The sequence below is a fragment of the Triticum dicoccoides genome, chromosome 5A (genome assembly GCF_002162155.2).
Source record: "Triticum dicoccoides isolate Atlit2015 ecotype Zavitan chromosome 5A, WEW_v2.0, whole genome shotgun sequence".
NCBI classification, from domain to species: Eukaryota; Viridiplantae; Streptophyta; class Magnoliopsida; order Poales; family Poaceae; genus Triticum; species Triticum dicoccoides.
The window spans coordinates 656716703-656743598 of NC_041388.1; the positions used below are offsets into that span (position 1 = coordinate 656716703).

The window sequence follows — 26896 nt, forward strand, 5'->3', positions numbered from 1 at the left end:
CTCGAGGGCGGGGAAGGCGGAGGGGGTGTCCGGGCGGCCACGGTGCCCGCGCCGCCGGGAGCGTCGCCAAGCGCCAATCGCCAGAGGGCCATCCAAGAGATGAATTCGTTCCAGGTCCACAGCACAAAGTGGTAGACGACACCTGTTTAGCATAGTTCTAAAAGCCAGACCAAATAGATGATCCAGCCAAGAAACCGTAAATCGAAGACCTGATACAAACTAAACTGAGAGAACATGTTGTGATGTTAATTGATTACATTCAAGTACATATTTGATCTAAGCTCAAGTACTCTAATAAGTTAATTAAATATTATGATGATTTTTCTAATTCGCAAAGAACAAATTATGAATTTTTGTTTGTGTTAACCAGTTGTGAAATCTTGAACTCCCAGCTGCTTTGGTTAGGCTGCAAGTCATTTTTTCAACCCATGTTGTTTAGAATCAGATCACGGATGATGGCGAATATAAGTGGCGGCTCCTAAAACTCAACCCAAGTAAGGCAGTAGTGACCCTTAAAAAAATAAAAGACAATAGTTTTCACACACAAAAAAGCTAAGTAGTTATCCGGTATATACTGTCAATGTTCTTTTTTATGATCTTAATTTCGGTAACCGTAGCTCGTGTTGTATCAATCGATGCAACGGTTTGGGGTTTATCTTCTTTCAGACCGTGTTGCATCAATTTACGCAACGACTGAGAGTTTGTCTTTCTTTTTTAGAAACAGATTGCATTGCAGCATTTTACAAATTGAGGTTCTGAAGTGGACTGGGGGTGAACAGCAACCATATTCATGGAACAACATGTACAAGTGCATACGAGATCCACAAACCTCCAGTCGATCGGTTAAAAAATGTGCCAATCCAAAGCAAAATTCCAAGAACAGAAACGCCAACCGGCAAAACGTACTCTATCGAACCGTAAATTTGTAATTACAATGCCCAACAATTAACCTACATCTCATAATATCATCCTAATCAAAGACATTTACAAGTGATTTCCTCCATCAAGAAATTGTATAACTACTAGCAGATCCAGCTAGCTACCTAGACGAACAGCTCGAGCAAGACGGGCGGCTCGTAATTGGCGGCGGCCTGGTGCGCCACCGCCTCCTGATCCGGCAGCCCGACGCCGCGCCACACCCACTGATCGCCGTCGTCGCCGCCGCGCAGCGCCATCTCCTCCCGGTGCCGGCGCATGTGTCCGCCCAGCGCCTGGCCCATCTCGAAGCCGAGGCCGCAGATGTGGCACTCGTGCTGCTTCTCCTCTTGCTTCTTCCGCTCCTTGATGGCCCTGGCGACGCCGACGCCGAGCTCCAGCCCGTGGCGGCCGCGCAGGTGGCTGGTCCGGTGCCCGCCCAGCGCCTGGAACGTGGCGAAGGCGCGGCTGCAGGTCTTGCAGACGAACTCCCCCTCCCCCGACGTGGCCACCACTCTGCCCCGCCGCGCCCTCTTCCTGGCCGGCGCCGCCCCGGCCGAGTCGGCCGACGTGGTGGACGACGCCGCCGAGTCCGTGGTGAGCGCCAGCGCCAGCGACACCGGCTCCTCCTCCCTCGCGCGCTTCACCGCCGCTCCCATCGCTATGGTGTCTTTTGTTGTACTTTTTCTGCTCTTCTTGATCCGTCTGTGTGGCATGGAAAGAAGATGAATGAGTTGATGGAGCGGCGGCGCGGTTTTATATATAGGTTGTGTCGCGACGGGTCGAGGCGGTGGCGGTGGAGGTGGCGTGCCGCCTGCGTAGTGGTGCGGGGGAGCTAACGTGGTTGTCAAGTCGGCGGGGTGGTGGCCGACCTCGGGTGGCTAACCAATCGCTGCAAGCCACCGCGCCGCTCACGACGTGGATGGGTGTCACGCCAGCGATCGGATATACTCGAGCACAGCCGACTCGAGCGTGTGGTGCGCGGCGAGGCGCGTGCCCGGCGGCGCGCGGTAGCTTAGCCGCGCGGGCAACGGGAGCGACCTACCTTAGCCGCGTGGGCGGATTCGGCGGTTGTTGATTAATCGGAATGAAATATCAGTACTACTCCCTCCGTTCCGAATTACTACTTGTCTTGAATTTGTCTAGATACGGATGTATCTAGACTCATTTTAGTGCTAGATACCTCTGTATCTAGACAAATCCAAGACAAGTAATTCAGAAGGGAGGGAGTAGTAGAATAGTCCAGGCTGCGCGCGCGTTTCGACTGGAGGCTCACTGGATGGAGCTGGGGCCTGGGAGTCGACGCTCTGGAATGTTCTCGAGTTTCTTTCTGGCCAAGGTCGACGGCCGGGATATTTTCCGGCCAGACGTGTGTGGAAAAGCACTTTGCTGAGTCGACAAAGACGTGCGCGAGCTGGCATGACGTGCGGGGTGATTTGACGACTAGACGGTGACTTGCTCTCGCTTCTTCTTCGACGCTGGATGTGGAGCTGCCGCTATTGTCGCCGTTCAAAGTACACCCAGCCTGCCAACCGTGAACAGTTAATTGAAAGTGCAGTGGGGGTTATAAAAGTTTCAGCCAATTAAAGGTGTGTGGCGAAAAGATCTCCCAAAAAATGTACTTGGGGACTAAGTTCCAGCCAATTAAGGTTGGAGTGGATATCAGGTGATTCGCCTAAAAACCCTTTTAGGTGGACCGACGTTGAACCAGAAATTATCCCCCTACAAGAACTTTCGCCTGTTCTTTAAAAAAAAACTTCCGCCACCTTGGGAAAATAGTTTTATTAGGAATTCCATTAGGAACAAGTATGCATGTAATCTCATCTGTATAAGAACACATGCGACAGATATCCTAATCTGGTTTATGAAAGATTGAAACATGGTTTTGTAGTTCTACGAAAACAAAGATATGCTTATTCCTAAATTTGCTAAGCTAACCAAACTACACTTTTGTAAGTTATTATAACCCAGAAAATGTTTATACAAAACGGATTTTGTATTAGTTACGTATTGTGGCATGGGTGAGGCTCCGAGACAAAGCTCTACGTTGTTGTTGGCTCCGGGTGAAAATCCTACTCCGTTTTCTCGGGTAATGGAGAAGCTTTGGTTGGGCCAACCTACCACCATTGTTCTCATGCTCAATGGCGGCGTCGTGTCATGTCATCATCCTCTTGGGGGCATCGCGTAGGTGCACCGGCCGGGACTGCTTGCGAGCAGTCTACTCGTTTTCATTCTATTTGTCATTCGTGTTTTCCAGTGGTGCACTTTTGGGTTTTCTAATACTAATCTGCAAGCAAGCGAGCCGGCGCTGATCTGCTCTTGCACCCGACGAGATGATGGGACGGTGTATGCTGACCAGTCACCAGAGGCAAAGGGGTCTGCATGTGCATGCAACATGCATATGGTCCCTCGTAGTATCATCAGTCGTGTCTGATCCCAGGTCCGCCAAGTTGTTGTTTGCCATTAGTACGTACAAAAAAAGGGTCCGCCAACTCGATCCACACCACACCACATGGTCGCTTGTGTTTACTCGTTCCGGATCGCGGGCGGTGCTCGATCCGATCGGCACATATGTCAACGGAGGACCAAGTTTCATCACAGGAGAAACATAAAATAAAACGGCAGACGCGTCAACTACTCCAACAAGTAGCGTAGCAAGTGCGTGCAATATTTTGGATAAGCGGTGATGTCATGATTTTGTGGTGGTGTAGCGTGTACGTATGGCATTTGCCTTCATACGTCCCGTGTGAGCACCGAGGACGTGCCTCTGGGATTACTGTATTGTATTCCCAAATCTTTACAGTCGTGTCGTTGAATTAGCCTATTCTTTTTCTCTTACTTTGTTCCTTTCCAACCGTTGGATTTCGATCGAGCAACTGCCCCACCTTCTTCCTTCTTGCCCTGCCCGACAACCACGCCTCCTATGCTGCCCAACCCTCCAACCCAAGCATACTGGTTGGCCTGAACCGCTGGCGGCTAGCGACACTGTCGGGCCGCCAAGTCGACCCTACCATCGTGCCGCCGCCGAGCCAATCATACTTCTATGCGCCCCCTTCCTTCTTCTCCGGCGTGGATGGTCCGTCGTCCCGCGCCTGCACTCGCATTCAGAGTTGTCAACCTACGCCATGCTGCGATACCATGGCCAGTTGCGTTGCCGCCAGTTCCGACTTGTTCCTAGCGATCCTTGGCGGTGGCATTCCCATATCCGGCTCAGCAACGCCTCTTCTCTCGCTTCTATCTAAAGTCGACATATTCTACTTTTGTTTTTGTGCACCGAGGATTAGCACATTCGAACAAAATAACTATTTTCTACTCACTTTACATCAAAACATGACATTGTAGTTATCTCGAAAGTCTAATCAATATACATTTTGATAATGTTTATGAAAATAGATGTTAATATCTATAACGACAAATATCTATATATCGTACGAAAGTATTTCTATGATGTGCATCAGATAAAACACAACTAAAACGAATGCTCCAAGTTCACAAGACATTACACGTTGTTGTGGAGACAGAGATGAATGGGGGTAGGAAGGGAAGAGAAAGAAATGGAGGACCTCAGTGACAAGGTGGCAATGACGACATCCAGGTGCCTAGCTAGAGGGCGATGGTTAACACACTCTCTGCTAGACTAGTGAAACGACTAGAGTTTGTTTCGCATGGATGTGGAATTATTTTCTATTAACAAAACAGATTTCTACCCAATTTCATTAACGAAACCGAACTATGTTATGGCCACCAAGACAGAAAAAAGAAGATCAGCTCTAGCAGAATTGTAGGAAGTGCTCAAACACAAGAGCAAAGTTCTCAGGAGCATGCACTATTACCACAAAAGATTACAAGCACATGAGCAATGCCAAATGCACGGATTATTTTTAAAAAGTATTACAGAGTGGCTTACCTTGCTGATTTTGATTGGGTAGCAATAAACTGACGGGCCCACCCCCACTGAAAATCAAGGGGCGGAGAAGATTAGTTTTTGGAAACAGGCCCATGATGCTCCGTAAATCGTCCGTGTCTGTAGGATTTTTGCAAGCACATAGCGTCTCCAGCATTGCAGGGGAACACGGCAGGTAGAGGACCGCAGAGCAAGGAAAGACGTCGTGGATGAACATTTCATCCATCGATATGCCGTCCCAACGATGCCCATCCTTTGCTCGATCAAACACCTCGGCCAATCGTCAATGTAATTTATCCCCGCAAAAAAACATCATCAATGTAATTTCCTTTTGATCGGCAATGACATGAGTCCGTATTGAGGTTAGTCCTAGTTTCAGAAAAACGACACGCGCACCCGCGTACGACTGTAAAAACACTGACGATCGATCGAGACGCGTGGTGCCTGTACCTCCACGGAGAAATTCCATAGCTACATATACATGTGGTGCAGCAATTTAGGTGAACGCGGCAAGACATTTTCGGGTTAGAGAAGAGGAGCAGAGCGAAAAATCGGAAATTTGGAGTCGTGCGACTTCTTGTGGCGCAAGACTCGTCGTGGACTAGCCTATCAAATCAGTGCAACAACCTACTACTGTTTGGGTCCCACGGCAACGGACACCGCGAGCCAAAAATTAAATAAGCTTCCGTCCCATTTCGCGGGCCCTTCCGTCCAACCGCGTTCAGGCTACCTGGGTCCTGGGGAGCAAGCTTGAGCGATCATTCTAACTGACGCGAGCGAACACACAAGATTCTGCCTTTTCAGACCTGCGCTTCAGCCGGGCCGACGCCGATCGCGACTTGGCTCCAAGTCCAGACGTCAACAACGAAGTGGCGTACCCGGCTGCTATCACCTGCGACCAGTACCCCATCATCATCACTAGTATAAAAGGCCAACAATCCACGGAACCCAACAACATCCACAACCAATTCCGAGCTCTTCCGAGTCCCAGAATCCACATCTCATCTCCTCCATCAGTTCCGCAGATCGCACGAACTCTCGTTGAGCAGCTCATACCGGACTAGCTAGCTAGCCGCGCGCTCATGGTTTTGTCTATGAAGCACTGCAGAGATCAGGCCCAGGAGGTGCCCTTGTCCCTCTCGCTCTCCCTCGGCGCCATGGCCGACCGCACCAAGAAGCAGCGCCGCGGCGCAGACGGCGAGTTCGTCTGCAGGACGTGCAGCCGCGCCTTCCCGTCGTTCCAGGCGCTGGGCGGGCACCGGACAAGTCACCTGCGCGGCCGCCACGGGCTCGCGCTCGGCCTTGCCGCCGGGATCAATGAGCCGTCGTCGACCAAGAAGACGGTGGACCAGAAGCAGGCGCACCAGTGCCACGTCTGCGGGCTTGAGTTCGAGATGGGCCAGGCGCTCGGCGGCCACATGCGCCGGCACCGCGAGCAGGAGTCCGCCACCACGGCGCAGGCACCGCCCGTTCTGCTCCAGCTCTTCGTCTAGCACCGCACTCATTTCTCTCAAGTTCAATACACTAGCTAGGCATATCTAGTTCTAGTCCAGATTTACAGGTTGATCTATGTGCGCGGTTTGGTTTGTACATTTGCTGCACACTAGTTGGCCTTGATCGTTGTCCGATCGCTCATTTTATTAGGGAGTACATATTTTAGGACTCATGCATTCGTTCATTACTCATATTATCTATTGGTGCCTTCTTGATTCGTACATTTATTTTGTTCTACTTGAATCGACTACGAGTTTGAGTTAATCGGCCTAATGAAGACCTCCCTAACACGGATTTTCTTTTCTTGAAAAGGAGCCAAGCCGTGATCTCGGCATATGCATCAATTGACACACACAACTATTTCAGAAGTGAATCTAAAAAGTTATATGGAGAGGTGAGTTTGTGGTGAGAGGTGGAACTGGCGGGCCGATTGTCACATCGTAGATTTGGAGTGTAGATGATGCGGTGATTATGTGTAGCGAGAGCTCTGTGGTGGGGACACCTGATATTTGGAGCATTGGTATTCATGTTGAGAGGCATAGTGCGTGGTATGTACACATAACGAAGCAAGCAAGAATTTATGTTCAGATATGCTTGGGAGAGCATGCATGATGTCGATTTCATAGCGTGCTTAGGTCTAACGAGCGAAAGGAGTTGAATCACTGGCTCACTTGTCGGCGCCAACATTTGTATGAGAGAGGATGGATGAGACGCGATCACCAACTCCCATTTGAACGTACTGCAGGGTCAATTCGCTGGGCACATTTGTCGGCGCCATCATTTGTTTGAGAGAGGATGGAGGGCGTGCAATCATCTGTTCGAAATATTAGCATTTTTCTGATTAAACTTATCCATGAGTAAACAATAAGCATGGCATAAAAGGTATGCATCTCATAGCGATACCTAAGCATACTAGCACGTACAGAACATAGAATCGAACCGTCTATGAGCAGCACATATACGGCTAGCATAAGTACGAGTAAACGAGGGATGAACAGATCATACCCTCCAGTTGGCCAGGCCAACGCGGCGGTGGCAGCAGCAGCCTCGGCGTCGTCCGTGGCCTTCTTCTTGGAGGCTGCGTCGTTGGCTATGGTGTCGATGCAGGGGAAGTAGTGCAAGCAGAGGCGGACGAAGTTGGGGACGGATCGAGAGCAGTCGCGTCAAGACGCTCCCCAAAAACCTTATTGCCGTTCTCCCGGGCAGGATCTCGAACGACAGGATTCCGGAGGCACCTGCTCTCCCGACCAACCGTGCACGCGGTCGTCGGGATGGGATCGTCGGAAGCAGCACAGAGAGAGGAACAGTAGCTGGCGGCTATGATTGTACGAGAGGGAATGAGTGAACTGAGTTAGGGTTCACTCCACTGGCCAGTGCCTTCTTCTATAGGTATAGGCTGTCAGGTAGATGGTCCTGGGCCAAGCCCACGATCGAGTCCGCGAACAGCCCACGGTCCAACATCTCAGACAGTGGCGCTTCCTTAAGCGACTCAATTAACAATTAATCAACCATTCCTGAGCGGCAAAAATAAGTTTCGGCTCGGCTCATTCCCGCAACCCGCGGCGTGCACGCGCGTCGTGACGAGGCGTGGCGAGGCGAGGCGAGGCGGGCGGCGGAGGAGGAGGAGCGCGCGTGTACAGCTCCTATTCCCAAGCTCCCAATAGCAAGTGGTAGAGCAGCCCTTATAAAGAGGTCTCACTCTTCTTACTGTAGCAGTATGGGACTAAACTTCCCACACTTCCCACCACTTGCCGTACACATGCATGGGCCTTAGAGATTAACCAGGGATTAGTGTCTTATATGGGGCTAAGCCCATCCATAATCCAACAATCCCCCACCAGATCTCGAGGCACATAAGTTTTTTCAACTGTTCCAAATAATGTTTGATATAACAGAATTTTCAGTGGAGACTGTTAAGTTGAACTTCCACCTAGAGCAACAGGATTAGACTTCTTCACAACTGAACAATGGACTATGCCTTGAATTGTCAGTTTGGCATGCAGAAGTTTCGCCTATTGTCAGCTGATACATAGCTGCCGAAGGCTAAACCCCACAGGTGAAGCCTATTAGTCATACTCCGTACCTTCTCATGAGCTTACTAGAGATTACCCAATCTCATAGACTGTGACCAACAGTCGGGCTCACATAGGTGTGTTCCTTCAAAGAATGCTCTGTAGGTTAGCATCTTGCTTACATAAGCTTTGGAACACATTAAGACAAAAGTCAGCCTGCCTTACAGAATTGAGAGTATTACTGCATCTCCAACGGAGTGGGTTTATTAAGGATACTCTCCTCAGTTGACCGCTGGATTGTTTTCCCAGGTCCTAATTCATGGGATCTCCGATCGCATAGGTTGGGTTACCCCCATGGCAACTTACGTGGGTCTCATACCTATCTCCCTCGATGCATTTTCTATCACAATCCGTGATAGCCCTTTCGTAAAAGGGTCTGCCAGATTCTTAGCCGTCTGGATATAATCCAACGCTATTACTCCGAAGTTTCTTGATTTTCTGACATATTTCAATCTTCTTCTTATGTGCTTTGTGGATTTCATGTTGTCCTTTGAACTCTTAGCCTTGGCAATCACTGTTTGATTGTCACAGTTCATAAGGACAACCGGCACTGGTTTATCAACCACCGGCAAATCCATCAAAAGCTCTCGAAGCCATTCTGCTTCGACGCATGATGTGTCTAATGCTGTGAGTTCTGCTTCCATAGTCGATCTGGTTAAGATCGTCTGCTTGCAAGACTTCCAGGAAACAGCACCACCACCAAGTGTGAAGACATGTCCACTTGTGGCTTTCATCTCATCAGCATCAGATATCCAATTCGAATCACTATACCCCTCAAGTACCGTCGGGTACCCAGAATAGTGAATTCCATAGTTCGAAGTACCTTGCAAATAACGCATCACTCGCTCTACAGCATGCCAATGCACAACTCCCGGATTGGAAACAAACCGGCTCAGTTTGCACACAACAAATGAGATGTCAGGACGAGTAGCACATGCTAGGTACATCAGTGAACCAACCACTTGAGAATATCTCAATTGATCTACAGCCGTGCCTTCGAACTTTCGAATCCGCACGCTAGGATCATATGGTGTTGCAGAAGGTTGCAGTCTGAATATCCAAAACGGCTCAAATCTTCTCAACATAGTGGGATTGCAAAAGTGTAATTCCACCCTCAGAATTTCTCAGTAGCTTGATGTTCAGGATAATATCAGCCACACCCAGGTCCTTCATCTCAAAGTTGTGAGATAGAAAAGACTTGACCTCCTCAATGACCTTGAGGTGAGTCCCAAATATCAGTATGTCATCGACATACAGACACAATATAACTCCTTTGCCCCTACCATAGCGATAGTATACACATTTGTCAGCTTCGTTCACAACAAAGCCAACAGATGTCAGAGTAGTGTTGAACTTCTCATGCCATTGCTTAGGCGCTTGTTTCAGGCCATACAAAGATTTCACTAGCTTACACACCTTTCCTTCCTGACCATTTACTACAAAGCCATCCGGCTGTTGCATGTAAATTTCCTCGTCTAGCTCTCCATTAAGGAAAGCCGTCTTAACGTCCATCTGATGACCGAGAAGACCATGCGAGGCAGCCAAAGCGAGTAACACTCGAACGGTTGTCAGTCTAGCCACAGGTGAATAAGTGTCAAAGAAATTCTCTTCTTCTTTCTGGGTATAACCCTTGGCCACAAGCCTAGCCTTGTACTTCTCAACAGTACCATCGGGCCTAAACTTCCTTTTGAACACCCACTTACATCCTAATGGTCGACAACCATAAGGGCGATCAGTGATCTCCTATGTCCCGTTAGCCAAGATGGAATCCATCTCACTACGGACCGCATCCTTCCAGTAGTCAGCATACGGAGATGCATAAGCTTCTGAAATGGAGCTAGGAGTATCATCATCCACGAGGTATACGAGGAAATCATCACCAAAGGACTTTGCAGTCCTCTGTCTCTTGCTCCTAACAGGAACTTTCTTGTCATCCTCCGTGGAACTCTCGTCACTTTTATGTTCATAGTATTCCATCGGAATAGCAGGTTCAGGAGTCTCATCAGATTCCAGTCTAGAAACACTTTGCATATCTCTCATGGGGAAAATATCCTCAAAGAATGTAGCATCCCTAGACTCTATAATTGTACCGACCTTCTGGTCAGGTACCTCGGATTTCACCACTAGAAATCTATAGCCAACGCTATGCTTGGCATAGCCAAGAAAAACACAGTCCACGGTCTTTGGTCCCAACTTGCGCTTTTTGATTATCGGCACATTGACTTTCGCCAAACAGCCCCAAGTGCGCAAGTAAGAGAGTGTAGTTCTTTTCTTTTCCCATTGCTCATAGGGAGTAGTTTCATTATCCTTTGTGGGAACTTTATTCAGGACATGACAAGATGTCAATACAGCCTCCCCCCACCATGCCTTGGATAAACCCGATGTATCTAACATGGCGTTAGCCAAATCAGTTAGAGTACGGTTTTTCCGTTCGGCAACCCCGTTTGACTGGGGTGAGTAGGGAGGCGTCCTCTCATGAATAATACCATGTTCCGCACAAAATAAATCAAACTCATTAGAAAAGTACTCTCCACCACAATCAAACCGGACTCGTTTTATTTTCTTCTCAAGTTGGTTCTCAACTTCAGCCTTATAAACTTTAAAGTAGTGTAGAGCCTCATCCTTAGTATTTAACAAATAGACATAGCAGAATTTAGTGGAATCATCAATCAGAGTCATGAAGTATTTCTTTCCACCTTTAGTCAACACACCATTCATCTCACAGAGATCTGAATGTATGAGCTCTAGAGGTGCCAGGTGTCTCTCCTTCGCAGGCTTGTGAGGCTTACGAGGTTGCTTAGCTTGCACACACGCATGACACTTAGAGCCTTTGGCTAAAGTGAAACTCGGGATTAAATCCATCTTAGCTAGCCGCGTCATATAACCGAAATTTATGTGACAAAGACATGAATGCCAAACCTCGGATTCGTTCACATTAGAATGAATTTGGTTCACGACTTTATTACAGAAATCCTCCAGGGAAAGGCGGAACAAACCACCACAATCATACCCTTTTCCAACAAATAGTCCATACCGAGATACGACTACTTTGTTAGACTCAAATACTAACTTAAACCCTTCTTTACATAGAAGGGAGCCACTAACGATATTCTTCTTTATGGCGGGGACATGCTGCACGTTCTTCAGTTACACGATCTTTCCCGAAGTAAACTTCAGATCTACCGTGCCAACACCATGAACAGAAGCATGCGAGCCATTCCCCATCAGGACAGAACAATCTCGTGCGACCTGGTAAGAAGAAAATAAAGACACATCAGCACACACATGAATATTGGCCCCAGTGTCAATCCACCAATCGGTGGACTGGTAGACTGAAAGTATGGTAAACAGATTACCATACCCAGATGCCGCATCATTGTTGCTCAGAGTGACATTCACAGACTTGGAGTCCTGTGTTGGCTTCTTATACTTGTTTGGGCACTTGTTTGCCCAATGTTCATCTGAACCACAAGTAAAGCAGCCATCTCTCTTTTTGTCTTTCTTCTTACCCTTCTTCTTAAAGGTAGTATTCTGCTGGACAGAGTTCTTTCCTTTGAACTTGTGGAAGTTCTTCTGCACCACATTGGCACTAGAAGAACCCTATGCCCCTTTCACATGCGAGTCCTTTGCTCTCGAGTTCTGCTCAACACTGAGATGAGCAATGACATCCTCAACAGAAAATTCACGTCTCAAGTGCTTGAGAGAAGTAGCAAAGTTCCTCCAACTAGGAGGGATTTTTGCAATAATGCAACCCGCGACAAACTTGTCTGGTAACTCACACTTCAGGAGCTCTAGCTCCTTAGTGATACGTCTCCGTCGTATCTATAATTTTTGATTGTTCCATGCCAATATTATTCAACTTTCATATATATTTTGGCAACTTTTTATACTATTTTTGGGACTAACATATTGTTCCAGTGCCCAGTGCCAGTTCCTGTTTGTTGCATGTTTTTTGTTTCGCAGAATATCCATATCAAACGGAGTCCAAACGGAATAAAAACTGACGGAGATTTTTTTGGAATATATATGATTTTTGGGAAGAAGAATCCACGCGAGACGATGCTCGAGGGACCCATGAGGTAGGGGGTGCGCCCCAGGGTGTCAAGCGCGCCCCTGACCCTCGCGGCCACCCCGTAAGGCGGTTGGTGCCCTTCTTTCTCCGCAAGAAAGCTAATTTTTGGATAGAGATCGTGTCAAAATTTCAGCCCAATCGAATTTATGGATCTCCGGGAATATAAGAAACGGTGAAATTGAAGAATCTGAGAACGCAGAAACAGAGAGGAAACATCTCGGAGGGGCTCTCGCCCCTCCCGTGCCATGGAGGCCATGGACCAGAGGGGAAACCCTTCTCCCATCTAGGGAGGAGGTCAAGGAAGAAGAAGAAGGAGGGGGGCTCTCTCTCCCTCGCTTCCGGTGGCACCGAAGTACCACCGGGGGCCATCATCATCACCGCGATCTACACCAACACTTCCGCCATCTTCACCAACATCTCCATCGCCTTCCCCCCTCTATCTACAGCGGTCCACTCTCCCGCAACCCGTTGTACCCTCTACTTGAACATGGTGCTTTATGCTTCATATTATTATCCAATGATTTGTTGCCATCCTATGATGTCTGAGTAGATTTTCATTGTCCTATCGGTGGTTGATGAATTGCTATGATTGATTTAATTTGCTTGTGGTTATGTTGCTGTACTTTGGTGCCCATCATATGATTGCGCGCGTGGATCACACCATAGGGTTAGTTGTATGTTGATAGGACTATGTATTGGAGGGCAAGAGTGACAGAAGCTTCAACCTAGCATAGAAATTGATGCATACGGGATTGAAGGGGGACCAATATATATTAATGCTATGGTTGGGTTTTACCTTAATGAACATTAGTAGTCGCGGATGCTTGCTAATAGTTCCAATCATAAGTGCATAGAATTCCAAGTCAGGGATGACATGCTAGCAGTGCCCTCTCCCACATAATACTTGCTATCGGTCTAATAAAGTAGTCAATTGCTTAGGGGCAATTTCGCAACTCCTACCACCACTTTCCCACACTCGTTATATTTACTTTATCGTTTCTTTATTATCTTGCAAACCTATCCAACAACACCTATAAAGTACTTCTAGTTTCATACTTGTTCTAGGTAAAGCGAATGTCAAGCGTGCGTAGAGTTGTATCGGTGGTCGATAGAACTTGAGGGGATATTTATTCTACCTTTAGCTCCTCGTTGGGTTCGACACTCTTACTTATCGAAAACTGTTGCGATCCCCTATACTTGTGGATTATCACTTAGCAATGCACTATATCTCATGAGCCTGGTCCAATACAGAACGGTTATCAACCATCCTGTAATCATGGAACTGCTCCATGGCATACAGCTCACTGCTAGCATCAGTTGCGCCGAATTTGACTTCGAGCGCATCCCACAAGTTTTTGGCAACACCCATATGAATATAGGCGTCAACCAACTTGTCTCCAATCACACTCAGAACTGCTCCCAAAAAGATTATGGTTGCCTCCCTAAACGCCTTCTCCTATTCAGGAGCAATCGTTTCTGTGAAGGACACACCACCAACCCAGAACACGTTCATCGCTGTAAGCCACAAGGTGGTCCTAGTCTGCCAACGCTTAAAATGCGTCCCGGTAAACTTTTCCGGTTTCAGAGTAGCAGCAAAGCCTTGAATTGAAAAGTGCCTAAAATAAGGTTTTTGGATTGTTGGAAATATTAGCACTTTTCCGATTAGACTTATCCACGAGTAAACAGTAAGCATGGCATAAAAGGTATGCATCTCATAGCGATACCTAAGCATACTAGCACGTACAGAACATAGAACCATCTATGAGTAGCACATATACGGCTAGCATAAGTACGAGTAAACGAGGGATGAACAGATCATACCCTCCGGTTGGCCAGGCCAACACGGCGGCGGCATCAGCAGCCTCGGCGTCGTCCATGGCCTTCTTCTTGGAGGCTGTGTCATCGGCCATGGTGTCGATGCAGGGGAAGTAGTGGAAGCAGAGGCGGACGAAGTCTCGGATAGTGGCGCTTCCTTAAGCGACTCGTTAATTAATTAACAATTAATTAACCATTCCTGAGAGCCAAAAATAAGCTTCGGCTCGGCTCATTCCTGCAACCCGCGTGCGCGTCGGGACGAGGCGAGGCGAGGCGAGGCGTGGCGTGGCGTGGCGAGGCGAGGCGGGCGGTGGAGGAGGAGGAGCGCGCGTGTACAGCTCCTATTCCCAAGCTCCCAATAGCAAGTTGTAGAGCAGCCCTTATAAAGAGGTCTCACTCTTCTTACTGTAGCAATATGGGACTAAACTTCCCACACTTCCCACCATTTATCGTACACATGCATGGGCCTTAGAGATTAACCAGGGATTAGTGTCTTATATGGGCCTAAGCCCATCCATAATCCAACATCATCAACTCCCCTTTGAGGTACTAGGGGGTGAATTCGCAGGGCCACTTGTCGGGGCCTTCATCTATTTGAGGGAAGTAGAGGGACAAGGTACCGTTAGTCGATCAACAACTCCTCTTTTATTGTAACAAACATCATCAATTGTGGGCAAGGGCTTTTCGCGGAGCTTCCCTCTCCTTCTTCAATTCTTTGAATTTTTTAAGGCATTTGTTAGCTTTTATTGTTGCTCTAACTTCAGCCACTGCAGCAGAGTGTTGTTGTACTTTTCTTCCTATAAGCTTGAAAATCAATAAAGTAAACATAAAATCTGGATAAATCCCCTACGGTTTTCCTAAAAGAACATCGACAATGAAAATAGAGGCTGGTTCGATACGTTTTCATTTCTCTCTCAGAAATACTCCAAAAGAAGGGTCGGCATGTTTTTTTTATGATCTAACTGTAATCATCAGTTAGTCAAATTTATTTATTTATTTGAACGGGATCAATTAGTCCAATTAGATGAACTTATGTAACTAGAAAAAATAGCATGAAAGCCTCTTTCGAGGGAAGAGAGCCAGGATCATACCATATGTCATGACGACAGTTCACGTATACCATTTCTCTCTTCTATAGAAATATAGAGAAGGTACTAGCAAACTCGTATACCTCATATACATGTGAAACACGCACGCACGTACAGTAGCATCTTCCCGCAAAAAGGAAGTATATACGCAGCCTTCACAAGTCTAAAATATCGTGCTGGGTCAAAGATCTTTTCCCAGGTCCTGGAACGTTCCAGACCCTTTGGATTAATCCTCACGCTCACGCCGCCGGACAACATTGACTATGTTTGGTTCCCACTCACACCTTGCCACACTTTGCCACACCTAATCTTAGGCAAGTTTGACCAAGTTAGGTATGTGTTTGGTTCTAGCCACACCTAAGGCAAATATTTTTTATGAGCAGTGAACCCCACATGTCATAGACACAAAAAGTGTGGCAAGATCCCTTAGGCAAGCCAAAGTGTGACTAACAATTTGAGCAACTCAACTAAGGAAAGTGTGGCAAGTGTGGCAAAAATCATGTGGCAATATATGGCAAAGGTAGTCACAATCCAAACAGCCCCTAAATTATTTGCTCCAGTTTCGCTTAAATCCCGCCCACTGCTACCTCTTGAGCTTGCGTTGGATTTTCCTCGAAGAGGAAGGGATGATGCAGCAGAGTAGCGTAAGTATTTCCCTCAGTTTTTGAGAACCAAGGTATCAATCCAGTAGGAGGCCACGCTCAAGTCCCTCGTACCTGCACAAAACGATAGCTACTCGCAACCAACACGATTAGGGGTTGTCAATCCCTTCACGGTCACTTACGAGAGTGAGATCTGATAGATATAATATTTTTGGTATTTTTGGTATAAAGATGCGAAGTAAAAAGTAAAGGCAAAGTTAAAGTGATGGAGATTGATATGATGAGAATAGACCCGGGGGCCATAGGTTTCACTAATGGCTTCTCTCAAGAGCATAAGTATTCTACGGTGGGTGAACAAATTACTGTTGAGCAATTGACAGAATTGAGCATAGTTATGAGAATATCTAGGCATGATCATGTATATATGCATCACGTCCGTGACAAGTAGACCAAAATGATTCTGCATCTACTACTATTACTCCACTCATCGACCGCTATCCAGCATGCATCTAGAGTATTAAGTTAAAAACAGAGTAACGCCTTAAGCAAGATGACATGCTGTAGAGAGATAAATTCATGCAATATGAAATAAACCCCATCTTGTTATCCTCGATGGCAACGATACAATACGTGCCTTGCTGCCCCTTCTGTCACTAGGAAAGGACACCGCAAGATCGAACCCAAAGCTAAGCACTTCTCCCATGGCAAGAACTACCAATCTAGTTGGCCAAACCAAACGGATAATTCGAAGAGACTTGCAAAGATAACCAATCATACATAAAAGAATTCAGAGAAGATTCAAATATTATTCATAGATAGACTTGATCATAAACCCACAATTCATCGGTCTCAACAAACACACCGCAAAAAGAAGATTACATCGAATAGATCTCCATGAGAGAGGGGGAGAACTTTGTATTGAGATCCAAAAAGAGAGAAGAAGCCATCTAGCTACTAACTATGGACCCGAAGGTCTGAGGTAAACTACTCACACTTCATTGGAGAGGCTATGATGATGTAGAAGCCCTCCGTGATGACGGCCCTCTCCGGCGGAGCTCCGGAACAGGCCCCAAGATGGGATCTCGTGGATACAGAAAGTTGCGGCGGTGGAATTAGGTTTTTGGCTCCATGTCTGTTTGTTTGGAGGTACGTAGGTATATATAGGAGGAAGGAGTACATCGGTGGAGCACCGAGGGGCCCACGAGGCAGGGGGCGCGCCCTGGGGGAGCGCCCCACCCTCATGACCGCCTCTCTGATGCCTTGGCGTAGGGTCCAAGTCTCCTGGATCACGTTCGGTGAGAAAATCACGTTTCCGAAGGTTTCATTCCGTTTGGACTCCGTTTGATATTCCGTTTCTTCGAAACACTGGAATAGGCAAAAAAACAGCAATTCTGGGCTGGGCCTCCGGTTAATAGGTTAGTCCCAAAAATAATATAAAAGTGGAAAATAAAGCCCAATATAGTCCAAAAACAGTATATAATATAGCATGGAGCAATCAAAAATTATAGATACGTTGGAGACGTATCAGGCATCCCCAAGCTTAATTCATGCCCATCCTCGAGTAGGTAAATGATAAAAAGAGAATTTTTGATGCGGAGTGCTACTTGGCATAATTTCAATGCAAATCTTGTTAATTGTGATATGAATATTCAGATTCAAAAGATTCAAGACAAAAGTTTATATTGACATAAAAATAATAATACTTCAAGAATACTAACAAAGCAATTATGTCTTCTCAAAATAACATGGCCAAAAAAGTTATCCCTACAAAATCATATAGTCTGGCTATGCTCTATCTTCACCACACAAAGTATTTAAATCATGCACAACCCTGATGACAAGCCAAGCAATTGTTTCATAGTCTAACTTTTTCAAAACTTTTTCAATCTTCATGCAATACATGAGCGTGAGCCATGGATATAGCACTATAGGTGGAATAGAATGGTGGTTGTGGAGAAGACAAAAAGGAGAAGATAGTCTCACATCAACTAGGCGTATCAACGGGCTATGGAGATGCCCATCAATAGATATCAATGTAAGTGAGTAGGGATTGCCATGCAACGGATGCACTAGGGCTATAAGTATATGAAAGCTTAAAAAGAAACTAAGTGGGTGTGCATCCAACTTGCTTGCCCATGAAGGCCTAGGGAAAATTGAGGAAGCCCATCATTGGAATATACAAGCCAAGTTCTATAATGTAAAATTCCCACTAGTATATGAAAGTGATAACATGAGAGACTCTCTACTATGAGGATCATGGTGCTACTTTGAAGCACAAGTGTGGTAAGAGGATAGTAACATTGTCCCTTCTCTCTTTTTCTCTCATTTTTTATTTGGGCCTTTTCTCCTTTTGTTTTTATGTGGCCTATTTTTATTTGGGCTTCTTTGGCCTATTTTTATTTATTTATTTTATTTTTCGTCCGGAGTCTCATCCCGACTTATGGGGGAATCATAGTCTCCATCATTCTTTCCTCACTTGGGACAATGCTCTAATAATGATGATCATCACACTTTTATTTTTCTTACGACTGAACAATTACAACTCGATACTTAGAACAAAATATGACTCTATATGAATGCCTCTGGCGGTGTACCGGGATATGCAATATGACAATGATGGAGTGTGTCATAATAAACGGAACGGTGGAAAGTTGCATGGCAATATATCTCGGAATGGCTATGGAAATGCCATAATAGGTAGGTATGGTGGCTGTTTTGAGGAAGGTATATGGTAGCTGTATGATACCGGCGAAAGGTGCGCGGTATTAGAGAGGCTAGCAAAGGTGGAAGGGTGAGAGTGCGCATAATCCATGGACTCAACATTAGTCATAAAGAACTCATATATTTATTGCAAAAGTCTAGAAGTTATCAAAGCAAAGTATTACGCGCATGCTCCTAGGGGGATAGATTGGTAGGAAAAGACCATCGCTCGTCCCCGACCGCCACTCATAAGGAAAGCAATCAATAAATAAATCATGCTCCGACTTCATCACATAACGATTCACCATACGTGCATGCTACGGGAATCACAAACTTTAACACATGTATTCTTTAAATTCACAACTACTCAACTAGCATGACTTTAATATTATCACCTCCATATCTCAAAACAATTATCATGCTTCAATCTTTCCTTAGTATTCAACACACTCAAAAGAAAGTTTCACAAATCTTGAATACCAAGCATATTATTATTAAGCAAATTACCATGCTATTAAGAAACTCTCAAAATAATTTAAGTGAAGCATGAGAGATCAATAGTTTCTTTAAAACAAATCCACCACCATGCTCTAAAAGATCTAAGTGAAGCACATAGAGCAAAATTATAACGCTCAAAAGATATAAGTGAAGCACATAGAGCAAAACTACTTAGCTCAAAAAGATATAAGTGAAGCACATAGAGTATTCTATCAAATTTTAATTCATGTATGGCTCTCTCAAAAGGTGTGTACATAAAGGATGATTGTGGCATACTAAAACACAAAGACACAAATAATACAAGACGCTCCAAGGAAAACACATATCATGTTGGTGAATAAAAATATAGCTCCAAGTAAATTACCGATGGAAGTGGACGAAAGAGGGGATGCCTTCCGGGGCATCCCCAAGCTTTGACTTTTTGGTGTCCTTGGATTATCTTGGGGGTTACATGGGCATCCCCAAGCTTAGGCTCTTGCCACTCCTTGTTCCATGATCCATCAAAAAAATTCACCCAAAACTTGAAAACTTCACAACACAAAACTTAAAGTAGAAAACTCGTGAGCTCCGTTAGCGAAAGAAAACAAAAGACCACTTCAAGGTACTGTAATGAACTCATTATTTATTTATATTGGTGTTAAACCTACTTTATTCCAACTTCTCTATGAATTATAAACTATTTTACTAGCCATAGATTCATCAAAATAAGCAAACAACACACGAAAAACAGAATCTGTCAAAAACAGAACAGTCTGTAGTAATCTGTAGCTAGCGCAAGATCTGGAACCCCAAAAATTCTAAAATAAATTGCTGGACGTGAGGAATTTATCTATTAATCATATGCAAAAAGAATTAAGTAAATAGCACTCTAAAATAAAAATGACAGCACTTCTCGTGAGCGCTAAAGTTTCTGTCTTTTACAGCAAGTTCAACAAGACTTTCCCCAAGTCTTCCCAACGGTTCTACTTGGCACAAACACTAATTAAACACAAAAAACACAACCAAAACAGAGGCTAAATAATTTATTTATTACTAAGCAGGAGAAAAAAGCAAAGAATAAAAATAAAATTGGGTTGCCTCCCAACAAACGCTATCGTTTAACGCCACTAGGCATAAAAGCGAGGATAGATCTAGGTATTGCCATTTTTGGTAGGCAATCCATAAGTGGCTCTCATGATAGTTTCATATGGAAATTTTATTTTCTTTCTTGGAAAGTGTTCCATGCCCTTTTTTAAGGGAAATTGAAATCTAATATTCCCTTCCTTCGTATCAATATTCGCACCAACCGTTCTAAGGAAAGGTCTACCAAGAATAATAGGGCAAGAAGGATTGCAATCTATATCAAGAACAATGAAATCTACGGGCACATAATTTCTATTTACAACAATGAGAACATCATTAATCCTTCCCATAGGTTTCTTAATAGTGGAATCCGCAAGATGCAAGTTTAGAGAGCAATCATCAAAATTACGGAAATCTAGCAAATCACACAAAGTCTTGGGAATAATGGAGACACTAGCACCCAAATCACACAAAGCATAAAACTCATAATCTTTAATTTTAATTTAATAGTTGGTTCCCACTCATCTTAGAGTTTTCTAGGGATAGAAATTTTCAACTCAAGTTTTTCTTAATAAGATTGCATCAAGGCATCAACAATATGTTCGGTGAAGGCTTTCTTTTGACTATAAGCATGTTGAGAATTTAGCACGGATTGCAACAAGGAAATACAATCAATAAAAGAGCAACTTTCATAATTAAATTCCTTGAAATCCAATATAGTGGGTTTAGCAACATCTAGATTTTTATTTCTTTCAATCCCACTTTCATCAATTTCATAATAAAGATCTAAATACTCTGGATTTTTAGAACGCCTTCTAGGTAAAGGAAGATCATATTCAGTTTCATCAAGATTCATATTGCAAAACAAAGATTTAATAGGAGACACATCAATAACTTTTAGATCTTCATCTTGATTTTCATAGGAATTGAAAGAACACGCTTTAATAAAGGCATCTTTGGAAGCACGCATCCTAGCGGTTCTTTCCTTGCACTCATCAATGGAAATTCTCATGGCTTTGAGAGACTCATTGATATCATGCTTAGGAGGAATAGATCTAAGCTTTAAAGAATCAATCATGAGATAAATTCTATCAACGTTCCTAGCCAAATCATCAACTTTAAGCAATTTCTCTTCAAGCAAAGCATTAAAATTCTTTTGTGAATTCATAAACTCTTTAACACTATTCTCAAATTCAGAGGGCATCTTATTATAATTTCCATAAGAGTTGTTGTGGGAATTCCCATAATTATTAGAAGGATTACTAGGATATGGCCTAGGATTAAAATTCCCTCTATTAGCGTTCTTACCAAAATTATTCCTACCAACAAAATTCACATCCGTGGATTCATTGTTATTCTCAATCAAAGTAGACAATGGCATATCAGTAGGACCAGAAGAAACACTCTTAGTAGCAAATAATTTCATAAGTTCATCCATCTTTCCACTCAAAACATTGATTTCTTCTATCGCATGCACTTTTTTATTAGAAGATCTTTCAGTATGCCATTGAGAATAATTAACCATAATATTATATGGGAGTTTAGTAGGATCTCCTAAAGTGATTTCCATAAAAGTGCCTCCCGCGGCCGAATCTAAAAGATTTCTAGAAGCAAAATTCAATCCGGCATAAAAATTTTGTATAATCATCCACAAATTCAAATCATGAGTAGGGCAATTATGTATCATTAATTTCATTCTCTCCCAAGCTTGTGCAACATGTTCATGAGCAAGTTGCTTAAAATTCATAATATCGTTTCTAAGAGAGATGATCTTAGCGGGAGGGAAATACTTAGAGATAAAAGCATCTTTGCACTTGTTCCAAGAATCAATACTATTTTTAGGCAAAGACGAAAACTAAGCTTTAGCACAATCTCTAAGCGAAAAAGGAAATAGCTTCAATTTAACGACATCATTATCGACATCATTTTTCTTTTGCATATCAGATAAATCAACGAAGCTATTCAGATGAGTAGCGGCATCTTCACTAGGAAGGCCGGCGAATTGATCTTTCATAACAAGATTCAACAAAGGAGTATTGATTTCACAAGATTCAGTATTGGCAAGAGGAGCAATCGGAGTGCTAAGGAAATCATTATTATTGGTATTGGTGAAGTCACACAATTTGGTAGTATCTTGAGCCATCGCGACAAACAAGCAATCTAACACACGAGCAAACAAAAGGCAAGCGGAAAGGACAGGGAGGATAGAGAGAGAGGGCGAATAAAACGCTAAGGGTGAAGTGGGGGAGAGGAAAACGAGAGGCAAATGGCAAATAATGTAATGCGAGAGATAGGGATTGTGATGGGTACTTGGTATGTTGACTTTTTGCGTAGACTCCACGGCAACGGCGCCAGAAATGGCTCGTTGTCGGGAGTCAAATCTTGACTTGCGCGAACCTCCCCGGCAACGGCGCTAGAAATCCTTCTTGCTACCTCTTGAGCTTGCGTTGGATTTTCCCCGAAGAGGAAGGGATGATGCAGCAGAGTAGCGTAAGTATTTCCCTTAGTTTTTGAGAACCAAGGTATCAATCCAGTAGGAGGCCACGCTCAAGTCCCTCGTACCTGCACAAAACGATAGCTACTCGCAACCAACGCGATTAGGGGTTGTCAATCCCTTCACGGTCACTTACGAGAGTGAGGATATATGATGTCTACTACACAACCTTCTTCTTGTAGACGTTGTTGGGCCTCCAAGTGCAGAGGTTTGTAGGACAGTAGCAAATTTCCCTCAAGTGGATGACCTAAGGTTTATCAATCCGTAGGAGGCGTAGGATGAAGATGGTCTCTCTCAAGAAACCCTGCAACCAAATAACAAAGAGTCTCTTGTGTCCCCAACACACCCAATACAATGGTAAATTGTATAGGTGCACTAGTTCGGCGAAAAGATGGTGATACAAGTGCAATATGGATAGTAGATGATAGTTTTTGTAATCTGAAAATATAAAAACAGCAAGGTAGAAGTGAGAAAAGTGAGCGTAAACGGTATTGCAATGCGTTGAAACAAGGCCTAGGCTTCATACTTTCGCTAGTGTAAGTTCCCTCAACAATACTAACATAATTGGATCACATAACTATCCCTCAACATGCAACAAAGAGTCACTCCAAAGTCACTAATAGCGGAGAACGAACGAAGAGATTATGGTAGGGTATGAAACCACCTCAAAGTTATTCTTTCCAATCAATCCGTTGGGCTATTCCTATAAGTGTCACAAACAACCCTAGAGTTCATACTAGAATAACACCTTAAGACACAAATCAACCAAAACCCTAATGTCACCTAGATACTCCATTGTCACCTCAAGTATCCGTGGGTATGATTATATGATATGCATCACACAATCTCAGATTCATCTATTCAACCAACACATAGGACCTCAAAGAGTGCCCCAAAGTTCTACCGGAGAATCACGACGAAAACGTGTGCCAACCCCTATGCATAGGTTCATGGGCGGAACCCGCAAGTTGATCACCAAAACATACATCAAGTGAATCACGTGGTATCCCATTGTCACCACAGATACGCACGACAAGACATACATCAAGTGTTCTCAAATCTTTAAAGACTCAATCCGATAAGGTTACTTCAAAGGGGAAACTCAATTCATTACAAGAGAGTATAGGGGGGGAAGAAACATCATAGGATCCAAATATAATAGCAAAGCTCGCGATACATCAAGATCGTATCACCTCAAGAACACGAGAGAGAGAGAGAGAGAGAGAGAGAGAGAGATCAAACACATAGCTACTGGTACATACCCTCAGCCCCGAGGGAGAACTACTCCCTCCTCGTCATGGAGAGCACCGGGATGATGAAGATGGCCACCAGAGAGGGATTGCTCCCTCCGGCAGGGTGCCGGAACGGGTCTAGATTGGCTTTCGGTGGCTACGGAGGCTTCTGGCAGCGGAACTCCCGATCTATTGTTCGTTCTGGAAGTTTTAGGGTATATGGAGTTATATAGGCAGAAGAAGCACGTCAGGGGAGCCACGAGGGCCCCACGAGACAGGGGGGCGCGCCCTAGGGGGGGCGCCCCTACCCTCGTGAGCTCCTTCTTCCTTCCTTGATGTGGGGTCCAAGTCCATCGGGTGGCTTTTGTTCCAAAAATAACTTCTCTAGTCTATTTCGTTCCGTTTCGACTCCGTCCGATATTCCTTTTCTTCAAAACACTGAAATAGGCATAAAATATCAAATCTGGGCTGGGCCTCCGGTTAATAGGTTAGTCCCAAAAATAATATAAAAGTGGAAAATAAAGCCCAATATTGCCCAAAACAGTAGATAATATAGCATGGAGCAATCAAAAATTATAGATACGTTGGAGACGTATCAAGCATCCCCAAGCTTAATTCCTGCTCGTCCTCGAGTAGGTAAATGATAAAAAAGATAATTTTTGATGTGGAATGCTAGTTGGCATAATTTCAATGTAATTCTTCTTAATTGCGGCATGAATATTCAGATCCATAAGATTCAAGACAAAAGTTCAGATTGACATAAAAATAATAATACTTCAAGCATACTAATAAAGCAATCATGTCTTCTCAAAATAACATGGCCAAAGAGAGCTATCCCTACAAAATCATATAGTCTGGCTATGCTCCATCTTCACCACACAAAGTATTTAAATCATGCACAACCCCGATGACAAGCCAAGCAATTGTTCCATACTTTTGATGTTCTCAAACTTTTTCAATCTTCACGCAATACATGAGCGTGAGCCATGTACATAGCACTATAGGTGGAATAGAATGGTGGTTGTGGAGAGGACAAAAAGGAGAAGATAGTCTCACATCAACTAGGCGTATCAACGGGCTATGGAGATGCCCATCAATAGATATCGATGTGAGTGAGTAGGGATTGCCATGCAACGGATGCACTAGAGCTAGAAATGTATGAAAGCTCAACAAAATAAACTAGTGGGTGTGCATCCAACTTGCTTGCTCACGAAGACCTAGGGAAATTTGAGGAAGCCCATCATTGGAATAAACAAGCCAAGTTCTATAATGTAAAATTCCCACTAGTATATGAAAGTGACAACATATGAGACTCTCTATATGAAGAACATGGTGCTACTTTGAAGCACAATATATGAGACTTGCTATATCATGGTGCTACTTTGAAGCACAAGTGTGGAAAAAAGGATAGTAGCATTGCCCCTTTTTATTTATTTTCTTCTTTCGGGCCTTCTTTTTTTATCTTTGGCCTTTCTCTTTTTTTATTGGGACAATGCTCTATTGAATGATGATCATCACACTTTTATTTATTCACAACTCAATGATTACAACTCGATTCTAAAACAAAGTATGACTCTATATGGATGCCTCCGGCGGTGTACCGGGATATGCAATGAATCAAGAGTGACAAGTATGAAGAAATCATTAACGGTGGCTCTGCCACAAATACTATGTCAACTACATGATCATGCTAAGCAATATGACAATGATGAATGTGTCATGATGAACTAGATGGTGGAAAGTTGCATGGCAATATATCTCGGAATGGCTATGGAAATGCCATAACAGGTAGGTATGGTGGCTATTTTGAGGAAGGTATATGGTAGGTGTATGATACCGGCGAAAGGTGTGCAGTATTAGAGAGGCTAGCAAAGGTGGAAGGGTGAGAGTGCGTATAATCCATGGACTCAACATTAGTCATAAAGAACTCATATACTTATTGCAAAAATCTAGAAGTTATCAAAGCAAAGTATTACGCGCATGCTCCTAGGGGGATAGATTGGTAGGAAAAGACCATCGCTCGTCCCCGGCCGCCACTCATAAGGAAGACAATCAATAAATAAATCATGCTCCGACTTCGTCACATAACGGTTCACCATACGTGCATGCTACGGGAATCACAAACTTTAACACAAGTATTCTTTAAATTCACAATTACTCAACTAGCATGACTCTAATATTACCATCCTCATATCTCAAAACATTCATCAAGTATCAAACTTCTCATAGTATTCAACACACTCATAAGAGAATTTTATTATTCTTGAATACCTAGCATATTACGATTTTAAGAAAATTACCATGCTATTTAAGACTCTCAAAATAACCTAAGTGAAGCATGAGAGTTCATCTATTTCTTCAAAATAAAACTACAACCGTGCTCTAAAAGTTATAAGTGAAGCACTAGAGCAAAAGACAAACTACTCTGAAAGATATAAGTGAAGATCAATGAGTAGTCGAATAATTATGCAACTATGTGAAGATTCTCTAACATTTAATAATTTCAGATCTTGGTATTTTATTCAAACAGCAAGCAAACCAAAATAAAATGACATCTAAGAATAGCAAACATCATGTGAAGAAGCAAAAACTTAGGATCAACCGAAACTAACCGATAATTGTTGAAGAAGAAAGGTGGGATCCCAACTGGGGCATCCCCAAGCTTAGATGCTCGAGACTTCTTGAAATATTATCTTGGGGTGCCTTGGGCATCCCCAAGCTTTAGCTTTTGTGTTTCCTTAATTCCTCTCATATCAAGGTCTCCCTAAATCTCAAAAGCTTCATCCACACAAAACTCAACAAGGACTCATGAGATAAGTTAGTATAAACCATTGCCAAAACCTTATCATACTTTACTGTAGCAAATCACTAAAATTATTATTCAAAATTGCATAATAAATGCCTCTGCATATTTAATAGTCCTATCCTCAAATAGAATCATTAAAGAA

General features: G+C 44.1%; 2 protein-coding genes across 2 annotated transcripts; one reads left to right on the forward strand and one right to left on the reverse strand.

The window, feature by feature from the left end:
- Positions 1-803: 803 nt before the first annotated feature.
- On the reverse strand, positions 804-1659 carry LOC119298305 (zinc finger protein ZAT12-like). The gene has a single exon (XM_037575759.1). The coding sequence runs from the start codon at positions 1629-1631 to the stop codon at positions 1044-1046; it is 588 nt and encodes a 195-aa protein (XP_037431656.1). The 5' UTR covers positions 1632-1659; the 3' UTR covers positions 804-1043.
- A 4130-nt stretch (positions 1660-5789) lies between these two features.
- On the forward strand, positions 5790-6521 carry LOC119298306 (zinc finger protein ZAT12-like). Its single transcript, XM_037575760.1, has one exon. The coding sequence runs from the start codon at positions 5902-5904 to the stop codon at positions 6310-6312; it is 411 nt and encodes a 136-aa protein (XP_037431657.1). The 5' UTR covers positions 5790-5901; the 3' UTR covers positions 6313-6521.
- Positions 6522-26896: the final 20375 nt, after the last annotated feature.